The sequence below is a fragment of the Myotis nattereri genome (genome assembly GCF_964212035.1).
Source record: "Myotis nattereri genome assembly, chromosome: 4".
NCBI classification, from domain to species: domain Eukaryota; kingdom Metazoa; phylum Chordata; class Mammalia; order Chiroptera; family Vespertilionidae; genus Myotis; species Myotis nattereri.
The window spans coordinates 63,504,124-63,518,747 of record NC_138079.1 but is presented as its reverse complement, the minus strand read 5'-3'; the positions used below and the strand labels follow the sequence as shown (position 1 = coordinate 63,518,747).

General features: G+C 36.8%; 1 protein-coding gene across 1 annotated transcript in view; it reads right to left on the bottom strand.

Annotated features, from left to right (window-relative positions):
- Window positions 1-14,624, bottom strand: part of FER (FER tyrosine kinase) — a 295,282-nt gene that overhangs the window by 178,717 nt on the left and 101,941 nt on the right. The window contains exon 10 of the mRNA XM_081090052.1: window positions 4,217-4,309. Within this exon, the coding sequence (XP_080946178.1) occupies window positions 4,217-4,309 (93 nt within the window). The remainder of the gene's footprint in view (window positions 1-4,216; window positions 4,310-14,624) is intronic.

Below are 14,624 nucleotides of genomic sequence, written 5' to 3'. Positions count from 1 at the left end.
GACCTTGGATTTGTAAGGTTTGTTTGTTTTTAATATGACACCAAAAGCATGTGCCAGTAAAGAAAAATTGATAAACTGAACTTTGTCAAAATTAAAAACTTTTATCAAAGGATACTATCAAGTAAGTGAAACGATAATCCACAAAATGAGAAAAAGCATTTTCAAATTATATATCTGAAAAGGGACTTCAGCACAAAATATATAAAGAACTCTATAACTCCACAATAAAAAAGTAACCCAATTTAAAAATGTGCAAAGGAAATAGTCATTTCTCCAAAGAACATATACAAGTGGCCAATAAGCATATAAAAAGATGCCCAACATCATTAGTACTCAGAAAAAAGGCAAGTAAAAGCTATAATAACATACCACCCCCTAGGATGCCTACAATTTTTTTTTAATGGGAAATAAGTATTGATGAGATTGTGGAGAAATTGCTGGTGAGAAAGTAAAATGATGCAATCACTATAGAAAACAGTTTGGCAGTTCCTCAAAAACTTAAACATAGAATTGCCATGTGACCTAGAAATTCCTAGGGATACAATTGAGAGAAATAAAAACATATGTTCACATAAAAGATGACTACAGCATTATTCATAATATTAGCTAAAAAGTGGAAACAACCCAAATATCTATCAGCTGGTGAGTGGATAAAATATACGTGATAAATCCATACAATGGAACATTATCCTATATAATAAAAGCCTAATATTCTAAGTATCCGGTCCTCCATTAAACCAGTCAAAGCGTAATATGCTAATGATATGCTAAGGCTGCTCAACTGCTCATTATGACACGCACTGACCGCTAGGGGACAGACGCTGAACCCAGGAACTGCCTCCTGGTGGTCAGTGCACTCCCACGGGGGAGCGCCGCTCAGCCGGAAGCCGGGCTCATGGATGGAGAGCACAGCCATGGTGGCAGGAGCCTCTCCCACCTCCACAGCAGCCCTAAGCCGTCAGTTGGACATCCCTCGAGGGCTCCTGGCCTGCGAGAGGGCACAGGCCGGGCTGAGGGACAGCCCCCGCCCCACAGAGTGCATGAATTTTGTGCACCAGGCCTCTAGTTCAGTCATAATAAGGATTAACCTTGAAACTATTACACCAACTGAACAAAAATAGACATAAAAGGTCATATATTATATAATTCTACTTATGTGAAATATACAGAATAGGCAAATCCATGGAGATAAAAAGTAAAGTAGTGAATGCCAGAAAATGGGAAAGGGGGAGGGGAACTGATACTAATATGTATGAAGTATCTTACTGGGGACATTGAAGTATTCTGCAAGTAGTGATGATGGTGCACAATGCAGTGAGTAAACTAAGAACTACTAAGTGTACACTTTAAAATGGTGAATTCTTCATTGTGTGAAGTATATCAGCATAAAATATTTTAAATATGGTTAACTATGCAATGTTGCAAAGTTTTTATAGAGAAAACACTTGTATAGTTATTAAAAATGTCCCTTCTATTGTACTTTTACCAAATTAGAATATTCTAAAAAATACTATATTACATCAGAAAATTTTTAAATTATGACTAAGTAGCGCCTTAGATAAATTGTTATACATCTTAGATTATCATGCTTAGCACCTGAAACCTTCACATTCACATTAAGACTTAAGACCTTAGTTACCTATGTATTTGAGGAAAACATCTCCTTCTCTAAATAAGTAGGACACCTAATGCCTTAGAGAAATAGCTGTGTAAATTTATTCACAGTGTAACACAGTGTCATAAGCCAGGCTGCCTCAATCTTTTTAGTTCATGAGATTTCTAATAAATCAGGAAATAATGAAGGGCACCTAATTGATGGAAATAATGACTGCCTTCATCATGAAGACACAAATGTGAGCACTGGACCTTCAGGAAGTGAACAGTCCCAAGAATTCTCAAATTCAGAGGGAACGTTTTCTTAGAAGCAATGGACATTTCATGGATTCAAGGATGTTGATAATTTATTTTAAAAACCAGACCACAATGTATGCCTAAATGAAGTACATGTTTTATGGGAAAGGCATTATCATTCATTTCAGGAAAAGGCAGTTTGTAAACACCAAGGGTTTACCAATATCAATCACTGTCAATTTAGTTATTTTACTTGAAAATAAGGTAAATGGAGAAAATAACATATAAATACCTTCAGATATTTTAAAACTTATGTTTATACCATTAATTCATTAAGACTGTGCATAATATACCCAACATACTTTTAGGATAGCATCCCTATATAACTCCATCATAATGAGTTAACTCAATTTCTCTGTTTCTAGATGTAAATTACTATCTTAAAAGACAAAACCTCTTTATCTTCTGTTCAACCCTGATTTACAGCCAAAAGCTGATGTTCCTATAATTATGAACTTCAAAGCAATATACATAATGAGAAGTCTCAGAAGCCACTGTTGCATCCTAGACACCTGTCTTGAGGGCACAAGGTTCTTAGCATCCTAGGTTGTAGGGAAAAGAAACATGCAGAGTATTAGCCCATTTCCAGAATCATAAATTCTAATTTTTCTGTCACTCGCTAAACTTCTAAAGCTCTAAATTCCAATCTCCTACCTTTACATCTGAGAATCAAGCAGAAGGAAACCCTGAGTTTATAATGGGTCTTGGTTTTCAAGTATTTAAAACATTTTACTCAAGTCAAGCTTGATCTTACAGCACATAAAAAGGAAAATTAGGGGCAGGTGGACACCTTTCATAAATTAGATCACCAATAAACAGCTGGCACAAAGGCCTTTGACCTAAGTGAAATAAAGGTGAGTTAATGACAACTTAACTATGCCATTTAGTTCATGGACTTGTTAAACAATTTTATGAAAAGCTAACAGTTATTGGAACATTTCTTTTCAAAAATCTATTTTTTTCTTCTTTAAACTTTTTAAATATTTCATCTCAGTAACTCTTTTCTCAAATAAAAATTTTGCAAAACTATCCTTGGAACTTATCATAAATTCTTAATCAAATCTCCTACACTTATTTTGATGTCAAATCACAAATCAAGTCCTAGGAACTACTACTTGTCTATAAAACTGTCAAACAATTACTTAAGAAAATAAGGGTAGGAAATAGGCCTTGAGAGAGACTTACTCTATCATGTTGCTTTAACTTATAATTATTTTTCTTTTCATTTGCTATTTGATGCCATAGGAGATGGTCTGCAATAGTTCACAGCTCCCTCCCTATTCCCACAGAACTACTGTGTATAAGAAGTACAATGGCAACATCAAAGGCTGAAATATAAGTAGAAAATCTCTTTTATATAAAAATATAATTTTATCCTTTTTTGTTAAAATACCTGCTAACTGACTTACTTTTCATATAAAAGATTATTGTTTCGGGTAAATACATATGGGAACATGTTTCACATATTCAAAAGGAATTATAGCAAACAAATCCAAAATATGAATGGAAATTTAAGTAATCTATGTTTAGGAAATACTTTCTTTTTCTAAATAAGACTAAGTCACATTGTCTTAAAAAGGAAATTATAAAAGGTAAGAAAAAATACTAAGGTATTATTAGGTAGAAACTTAGAGGGATGGGGAAAGCATGTAATTACTTACATTGAATATTGTTGTGTTGGCCAGCATTCAATAAGATACAATTGTAAAGTTCTACTGTCAATAAAGCATGGCTAGAAAAATTAAGTTTTACAGGTAATGAAGTGAAAAATATATTTTGGAGTTTTACTATATAAAGGGGATAAGAATATTTTTTATCTTGTTAGGCGATAGCCACTATTACTAAAGATAACTAATACTCTATGCATCATTGTAATATGCCACACCCAAATTTCAAACAGATTTCAATTTTATAATTAATGTTCTAAAAATTATGAACAGACATAAAAAATGATACATGCAAAAATGCATATGTAATAATCTGTTTATAAAAATGTTTCACTGGAAAAGAGATCTGTTTATACTATTCTTATAACCAAGTACAAAAGTTCATAAAATGCTTCCTGTAATATTTATTTGTAGTACAGGAAGTCTATAATACAAGTTTATTTCTTTTCTCCCTACATCAATGTGACATAGGGTTTTACTATATACATGCATGCACAAACTCATATACATACAAAAAGTTAAAACAGGTACTTACTTTTCCATTTGTAAGGAAATATATACATGTGATACTCATTGGTATATCAGAAAGAGCTAGACAGTGACTATTTTCAGCAGCACATAGAGTTCATCGTACTTACTGTGGAAGAGCCAAATGCAGATTTTGGACCCCTAATTAGTCCAGCAATTGAATGACGAAAAGACTCAAGTTTGGATACCCTCTCCTTCCTTTCCTGGGGAGATTAAAAAAGAAGCCTTCAGCAATAGTAAATATCCAATATACATACAGAGTGATGCTAGATATTAAGGTATTTATCCATAGTCCCTCTACCATGTCTTCCAATTAAATAAAATGTAAATTTCCTAACATTAAAGATGACAAATAACAAAATGCATGTAGACTCTATAGCATTTTACTTTCCTGTTCCCTGAATAAATGTCTTGGTTGGGGAAAAATAAAAAGAAAATAGAAATTCATAAGATGAAGGAAAATAAGAAATACAAAGGAAGTTGATGGCAAACCAAATATTAACTGAGGGAGATACAAACTACAAAGAACCAGTCTCACACAGAAGATTTCAGATACCACTGTAGTCGTGAAAAAAAAAGAAAGTAGTAGGGGAAAAACATGAGGAGAATTACATAGACACATTTTTAGACAGTGAATTCCACTTAAGTAGCTGGAAAGTGTCCCTAAGATCTACATGATGATGATGACAACAACTACAACAATGATGACAACAGAGGAAGAGGAAATAAAATGAGGAGGTAGTGGCAGAACAACCAACAAGACAAGTTCATTCGGATTGCTATTTGCCATAGAATGTATACTTCTGAGTATTACACACCACAGTTGAAGGAAACTTTTCTTTAAGATTTCAAATCTGTAAATTCATTCTTACAAATGCAAGTGAATAAGGTAAGTGAAAGGGTAGAAAAGAAGAGAAAGAAGAAAAATAAATGAGAAGTAGAAGGTAAAAATAAGAACAATGGAAAGCATATGTGAGCATTTATAATGGAAGCATCAATAATTACTGCATTTCAATTGCTACTCAGTAGCAGACAAAAGAACAAGATATACTATTGCCAAGTACTGTATTTCCATGTCTTTCATCCATAATGCTGCTCAGTGTTACTTGTCAGTGGAAAATAACTACAGCAGGGCACAAATAACATCTTCTGTTTTCTATGTCTCCAATACCTAGTGTATCTCTCAGAGACATTTTGGCCATATGCTACCTAACAGACTCAAACTCAAATCTGAAATTCAACTTTTGTCTCCCCATTTACCTACTTTTATTATATTTGCTTTTCATTCTAACAGTTACAATGCTAATAGTTGTTATTATTCTACAAATATATGCATATTCATAATTTAAAATAATTTTAAACCTAACAGAACAGATTTCAACATTTTTTCATCAATATCACCTTTATAACTTGCTGATGATTCTATATAAGTCAATATCTATACCTCAATTCAAACATCTATAAAATGGAAAAAAATAATTCAGACCTTCCTCAGAGGGCACTTACAAGAAAATTACTACAAGCAACTAAAAATTAAAATGTTAAAAGCATGTAAATATTTAATAAAACTCACTTTTAAGAAAGAAAACCTTCCTGGAGTATAGACAGTCATCACCTTAGGAATGTGAGAATGTCCTCTGGAGCCTCAATCCTAGCGGCAGCTTTGGTTTTACCTTCCAGTAAAAACCACTGTAACTGAGCCACAGGGAATGCTGGAGGAAAGACCACCTGGAAGTACTAAGGCATGTTCATCTTCAACTTGGGTGTTTAGGGTTTGTATATTTTAAATCTGTATCTTGTGCTTGAGAAATCTTATAAAATAAAAATGTTTGGGAAGGTAAAAACTGATCACGGGATCAGGCAGGCTGTGGAGATGAAAGTGGGAAGCAAGGCTTACACAGCAGTTGCTCTGTAATTAGAATTACGAAGAAATCTATGGTGGTGTGAAGATCACATACTGGGGAGTACTACAGTAGCTATGGTTCTTCTACTCCCCAGCCCAGTTTACACTTTTTCTTATTCCTGTGGGGAATTTCTCCCCCTGATTCTGTGTGGCTGCGGAGGTGGCAGTGGTGTTAGGAGTAGCAGTGACACTCCTGTCGATCTTGCTGCTACCACAACTGACAGGGGGATGAAAAGAAAGTGCTACCCTCACCTGCTGGGCAATGAAAGCTTCACAAGAAAGCAGCAGGTTTCACTCTGAGTGGTGCTCTTAAAATAATAGACACAGTAAGGTCCCAATGTATAAATCCCAGGAGAACAGGACTGAAAACTACATGGGAAGTTATGCACAAAAGTAGAAAATTTAGTGAAGAGTTTTAAGTATTAGAAAGCATTTTATCTGTATATGACTTACAAATTCACCAAGGTGGTATAAATAATTTTCCTCAAGCTATCCGCTGGCATCAAACCCTATGGAAGTAAAGAGAACCATTTCCCCCAAATCCCTTTGATAATATTGAAACAAAAAGAAAACATTTTCTTAAGAATACAGTACTAGATAAGTCTAGTATAGGTCCAGGTGTGGGGTAAAGAAGACTTCAAAAGTCAGTTCCTTTATATTTTATGAAACATAATATATTGTGTGTTCAAAGGGATACAGTTAGTGAAAGTAGCCTTTCATTTAAAGGTACTCTTTAAATCAGTTGATTTTAAAAAGGTATTATCAAAAACAGTAAGTCAACCTTGAGTTTTATATAGGAACTAGTGGCCCAGTGCACAAAATTCATGCACGGGGGGCGGGGCATTCCTCTCAGCCCAACGTGAACCCTCTCCAATCGGGCACCCCTTGGGGAATGTCCAATTGAACTGGCAGTCGGATATCCTTCTTGCAATCTGGGACCGCTGGCTCCTAACCACTCACCTGTCTGCCTGAGTGATTGCCCCTAACTGTCTCTTCCTGACTGCCTGATTGTCCCTAACTGCCTCTGCCTGTCTGATCACCCCTAACTGCCCTCCCCTGCCAGCCTGATCACCCCTAATCCTCTGCCTCAGCCCCCACCACCATGGCTTTGTTCGGAAGGAAGTCGGATGTCCTAAAGATGGCTGGTTGACCCGGTATAATTAGCATATTACCCTTTTATTAGTAGATTATATAGGATAGGATTGCTTAAGTTGGGGGGGGGGGAGCCTTTTTCAGCAGGAGGAGATGCTCTTGGCAGACAAAAATACACAATCCCTATATCTGGACTGATAGCCAGCCATATGCACTATACTGCCAAAGCGGTCATTAAAAAATTGAACAGCTTTCTTACACCTTACACCAAACAGCTGTTGCCCTTAAAACCCCTCCTCAGCCCCCACCTTAGGTTCTGCCTTCGAAGTTCACCCAGATTAGGTTCTGATTGGTCAATTTCTATGCCAGTCAGCATCAAAAGCTCTGCCTAGGCAGCCATAGGCTCCTCACAGTTCACCCAGATTTGGTTCTGATTGGTCGGTTTCTATGCCAGTCAGTGTCTCTAAGCCTATCTCCAGGCCTAATCAAAGAGGCAAGGCTGTTTGGCAGCCCCCATGGCTGCTGACAAGGCCCAGAGAGAGAGAGAGAGGCAAGGGCTGATCAACAGCGGCCACGGAGGCTTCAGATCAGACCCTGCCCCTCTCTCCAGGCCTGATCTGCAGCCATGGCAGTCAGTGCTGCAGCGTCCGAAAACAGTGCCTAACTCTGACTGTAGGACTGCCAGGGCTGCTAATGATACACTTACACCCTCCTCAAATATTGACAACTTAAAGAACTTTCTCTAGATTAAGGAGACAGGGATTCATTATGACAAAGGACAGCCCTTCGGAGTTCACATAGTTGGGGGCCAGTGGAGGGGGAAAGGAGAAGCAATGCTGTAAAATAATACCTTCTGTTATGAAATAATATTTGGATTCCAAAAAAAAATACTATCAGTAGAGCTACAAGTCTATCTTGAAAGAAAAGTTCTAGATGCAGTATCAGTTTCATATCTCATTTAAGAATAATTTTTCATTATTTTAAAATTAAATGAAGGTCTCTCGTTACATTTATCTAGCTATAAAACTAAGAGATTATTTCATAATGATTAAAAGTTTGCCTATTACCAGTTTTAAAAGCTCTGTAAGAAATAATACCTAAATTACTTACAGTTACAGTAAAACCATACCTTTTAAGTTTTAAAATTACTATTCACAAAAACTCCTAAAGTGCAGTGAAATAAGCTCTCAGGTTACCTCCATCCCCTGCCCAGTAAAACACAGACAAAGATATAAAAAGCAAGAATTGAGGTTTTGCTGATTGGAGTGATTTTGAAAGAAAAAAATTAAAAGTTCTTCCAAATGATAGCATATCTAGAAGCTGCAGTAAGTTACAAATTAACAACTTTAACCAAAAAACACATAACAGTTCTCAAAGCATGGCTCTTAAGGGAGGCACTAAAGTAGAAAGAATAAGGTTCTGATGTCAGATGGGATAAAGTATATGAATTTGGGCAAATTACTTGACTACCCTGGCTCTCAGTTTCCACATAAGTAAACAGGAGGGCAGTGGACTAGATAAAATCTTCACCTTAAAAATTCTGTAACCTCTGTCCAATTCACCAATCAAATGCATTGCATTGCTCATTGAAAAAACTTACACAGAAGACTTCCATAGGAGAAAAGAGAACCCTTGTGTACTGTTGGTGGGATTGCAAATTGCTGCAACCACTATAGAAAACATTATAGAGGTTCCTCAAAAAGTTAAAAATAGAATTACCACATGACCCAGCATGTGTATTGGCCGGAAATAATCCAAAACACTAATTTGAAAAGATATATGCACCTCTATGTTTATTGCACCATTATTTACAGTAGCCAAGAGATGAAGGCAACCTAAGTATACATCAACAAACAACTGAATAAAGAAAATGTGGTACATATATACAATGGAATGTTACTCAGCCATGAAAAAGAATAAAATCTTACCACTTATGACAACACAGGCAAACCTAGAGAGTATTATGCTAAGTGAAATAAGTCAGACAGAGAAAGACAAATACCATATGATTTCACTTTTATGTGGAATCTAAAGAACAAAATAAATGAAACAGACACATAGATGCAGAGAACAAACTGAGGATTGCCAGATGGGAGAGGCATGGGGTGGGGGGGGGGGGGCTGGGTGAAAAAGGTGAAAGGATTAAAAAGTACAAATGGGTAGTTTCAAAATAGTCATAGGGAGGTAAAGTACAACATAGGGAATCCTATATAATAAAAGGCTAATATGCAAATAGACTGAACGGCGGAACAACCGGAACAACCAAACAACCGAACAATCGGTTGCTATGATGTGCGCTGAACATGGCGGGCGTTGGCCAAGGCGGATGGTGGAGCAGGTGAGCGGGGGCAGGAGACCAAGGCAGGGCACCGGTCGCTGTCATCGGGGTGAGCCTCTGGTGGTTACTGAAAATTCTTTGCCCCCATGTGCCACGGTCCTGCCCAGCACTTGCACCTGCTGCCGGTGCTGGCCCCGCTTGCACCTGCAGCTGGCATGGGAGCTGCCGCTCGCACCTGCTGCTGGTGCCTGGTGCTGGTCCCAATTACTTGGTGCGTCAGTGGGTGTGAGCGGCGGCTACCAACCCTGATCACCCCTGAGGGCTTCTCCACCTCTCCGACAGTGCCGGCCCCACTCACACCCGCTGCTGGCGCTGGCCCCAATCACTCTGCGCTGTCAGCTGGTGCGAGTGGGGCCAGCGCCATCAACAAGCCAGGGCTGGCGCCGTCAGTGCGTGGAGTAGTGGCGGTGGGAGCAGGGCTGCTGGCAGAAAGGGGACAGGGGGCTGCAGCAGGAGGGGCTGGGTGGGGTCGCGGAGGATGGTCTGAGACCCGCCCCTGCGCCTACCGCAGCCTCTCAGCCCACAGTTCCTTTCCAGGTGCATGAATTCATGCACTGGGTTCCTAGTATAGTCAGTAATACTGTAATAATTATATATGGTGCCAGGTAGGTACTAGACTTATTGAGGGGAGGACTTTGTAAATTATATAAATATCTAACCACTATGTTGTACACCTGAAACTAATATAATATTGAATGTCAACTGTAATTTGAAAACTGAAAACAAACAAAAATAACAACAAAAAAGAAGAGTTCCATAGTGACAGGCTGGCCACCATAGTTACTTCCCTTAATGCATTTAGTCATCCCACCCAAAGTGCCCTCAGAACTTAACCCCCAATGAGAAGTTGAACTATAGTGAAAGGTGCCACTGGAGCACTATTTTTGTTAACAATAAGTCATTAAAGCAACCAAATACTTTCTCACAGACTTCTGAAAGTAAACACAATCTAATAACATTCTTGGAAGGAACAGTCTTGAAAAGTGATTATTTGGCCCAGTAAGAAGAGATACTTATTCAAATTAGGGGGCAATAAGAATCAAGAAAAAGATAACAATATTCACCCTCAAACTCCAAGCTGAGAGCCAAATATCTTTGGAACTACTTATGCAAAGCACCTATGAAATTTGAAGGGATTTTATACCTATAAGGAAATTATAATACCAAAGATGATTGTCTCCTGAAAAAAATTCTATGCTATTGATGACTCCAAAATATAAATGAAATACTGCAAATAATTGATATGTCCTGCATATAAGAAACATATCCTATCTAATAAAAGGCTAATATGCAAATCAACCAAACAGCGAATGATGGGTTGCTATGACACGCACTGACCACCAGGGTACAGATGCTCAATGCAGGAGCTTCCCCCTGGTGGTCAGTGCACTCCCACAAGGGGAGCCCCACTCAGCCAGAAGCTAGACTCATGGTTGGCAAGCACAGTGGCAGTGGCGGGAGCCGCTCCCGCCTCCATGGCAGTCAGACATCCCTTGAGGGCTCCTGGACTGCCAGAGGGCACAGGCCGGACTGAGGGACCCTCCAAGTGGTCAAATTTCATGCACCGGGCCTCTATTTTATAAATAAACAAATAACTTAGTCTTTTGGAGATGTTGATTCGCTGGGGAGAATGAAGGGTGCACAGTTTCTATTTCCATCAGGATATAAAATTTAAGTATTAAAACAGTTTCTAAGTGATTTCTTTTAGCAATTGGGTTCTGACTGAAGACAAATCATTACAGAAGTATTCACTGCCTAGTAACCTAGTTTGTTATGCTGTCTTTTTTCTTTGATGTTTACATATTAAGGATATTTATTAAGAGAAAGCCCCCTTGCTAAGTCAAGGATTTTCATATTCTGAAATAATGAAACAGGAAACTGATGTGCAAAAGAAACATTTGAATGATTAAAATTTTGTCTTAAAATAACAATGCTAAGAAAATTTACAATATAACAGAATAGAGTTTGATGAACCATTGGTTGTAAAATGTCAGATCATTAGGCTTGCTTTTTTGACTTTATATCTCTTAAATAAGATGACATATCTGGGGAAACAAGACCCAAGAAGGAGGTGATAATCAGTAATTTTTCTGTTCAATATCTAAATCCAATTCACATTCCATAATGATTTTTCTTAAATGTATGAGCAAACTGGCTAACAATATTCTTTTTATAAATTATCCAGTAGTACAAGATACACACCAATTTCCTTGTGAGGATCTCACTGACTCAACAATTTAAGAGCTGATAGACTTTGCTCAGTAAAAAAAAAAAAAAAAAAAATGCTTTTCCTTTTTTTTTTTTTTTAAAGTACACTATTATGAGTTAAATTATCAAGACTCATCTAACCTGAGATTTTGCTTTTGAAACAGAGGAACTTCCCTGGCCAGTTGCCCAGTGGTTAGAGCGCTGGCCCATACACCAAAGGGTTGCAGGTTTGATTCCCAGTCAAGGACACATACCTTGGTTGCAGGTTCAATCCCTGGCAGGAGGCAACCTATCCATGTGTCTTTCTCACCTCTCGCTCTAGCTCTCATGCTCTAGCTCTCATTCTCGCTCTCTCTCTGTCTCCGTCCCCTCTTCCTCCCTCCCTCCCACTCTCTCTAAATAGTAACGGAAAAATATCCTCTGGTGAGGATAAATAAAACAACTCAGGAACATAATGATGAGATAGTAAATCTTTAACTTGTAAACATCAGCTTCCCTAAACATCAAAACAAACAAAAACAAAAAAAAATCACCCTGATATAGAGTCTATTAAATCTAGAAAACTGGCTGAAAATTGCATTATCATAAATTCTATAGAGAAATATTAAAATGTGCATATATGCACTTTTTAAATCTCTCCTTTCCTGCTCCAGTTTTTAGACCACATCTCTCACTAAAACAACACCGTGCCCCAGATCCACTGTCAGAAGTCCAGCTGTTGTCCCAAAGACAGTTTTTCTCAGCAGGAGCCCAGGTGATTCCAGAGAATATACAGCAGCACTCACAGCTGGGCAGTAGCAAGGTCACAGGATTTTCTCCCTCTGGCTTTTCATGCACCTGCAGCGCAGCAGCTGGAGCACTGGCTAATTTTGTCATTTGCTTTGCTAACATCTATTTTCACACTAATTAGCACATGTGGTTTGAAGTTTCTTTTCGTATTTGGGGGTCCAATATTGTTTCTTATAATAAGATGCCAACAAAGAAAGAAGGAATTTCAAAGGCAACCAACTCCCAAGATAAAAATAAGTTGACCAAAATAAGTTTGTACAAATAGGGCATGTATTAAAAAGAATAACATTGAAAATCACTGTTATAAATTACCATGCCATAGTCTTTATTCTATGACTATCTTTTTCACAGAGATGCCATAAAATAAAACTATAATATAATAGAACAATTATTACAATCAATTCATAACATCCACACATTAAGCACCCAGCCTGTTTTGTCTTCCAGGCAGAGAGTATAGTGTCAGTCACCAGTGACTGACTGGGCGCTTAACTTGTTAAATATAAAACTGTGGTTCATTAAGTATAAAGGTGAGGCATTATTCTGAATACCACATCTCTAGAATATAACAGGAAAAAAATAGAAAGAGGCCAGTAAAAATTAAAATTATAAGACTGAAGAATGCTTGTATGCACATAAACAAGCAAATATACACATTTTGAGCCTGAAGCAGTTAAAGGTTAAATATGACTGAAAACTATAAAATATAAATGACAGGTAAAATGATCACTTTTTTTTTCATTAAACATAAAACAGTCATATAGGGGAGAGGCCTCTGAATATAGGAAAGTTGGATCTACATTTCAGACATGCTTCATTCAGTGGCTTACCAATTCACTAAATCTCAAAGTAGTTCAGTGAGAACCAAAGGAATTTCTTTGTTAAGTATTTTCAAACACATGAATAAAGCTGAACGTAACATCACTATTGCTTAAGTTTTAGGGTTATGTTAGAGAGAACAACCACAATGCACCACTTCATGTACAGTTGAAAAAAAAATACTGACCTGGTTAGAAAGTGGCTCTAACACCATGTGCCAAGCACCATGTTCACTGTACATGCATTGTTCTGCACATTTAATCATCTATAACACTATACAGCAAGTCCTGTCATCCTCGTTTTAGACATTAGAAAGACAAAGTGCGGAGCGGTTCAGTAACTTTCCCAAGAACAATACTTTACTTAGAATACTAATTCTTACATTCAAACCTATAATGTAATTCAAATCAAATCATTTCTTCTCTTCCCTACACTGACTGGGCAGTAACAGGACAATTTCTAGAACCAAATCTAGAATTTTTAAAATCAGCCTCTCTGCTCTAAGAATTATACATAAGATTCAAAAACTTATCCATAAACTCTCTTGAAGCTTTAAAGGTACCAAAAAGATCGAACAGTTGATTATGATTAGGTTAAAATTTGAGAATTTCAGAATTTTTAAAATAACTTACTAATAACTACATGGCACTAATGATATGCCTCAATACAAATGTTTTATTCCCGTATTCTTACATAGTTCAAAATAAACATAATTATCTTGGGCTTCAGAGACATTATTACATAAAAAAATGGTAGATTGGACAAGATGATACAATGGATTCTATATCCTCTAAAATTTTTATGACTATAAATCAAGATAATAAGAGGCTTATAAATTTAAGAAATTATTTTAAAATTTATGAATAGTGCTTATCCAATGACTATAAGACACTAATATTTAGAACACCACAACTTAAATATGTAATGTAGTAACATTAAAAAACAAATTATGTGTCTACTACAACTCTCTTTAAATATAAGAAAAAATATATGAAGATGTATAATCATTGAACTTTTTTAAATTTAAATTCTTTATTGTTGAAAGTATTACATATGTCTCCTTTTTCCCCCATTCTTATTTAAGGCTAGAATTTGTTTTTCCTAATATAATGAATCTGAATGAATGACAGCCTTAACTACAGGGGCATTAATTAAGGGACCTGGAGGATGTAGGTGATTTAGTTTAAACTGAAAAATATGTTCTAGGTTACTAAATTAAACCATAAGAATTTATTACCAACTTAATATTGAACTATACAGTTATATGCCATATTAAAAAGCTCTATCAGATATTATCACTGATCATTATCAAGAAAAGCCTTATTTTCTTTTGCTGACAAAAACTGAAAACAAGGTAATACTGGGCTCG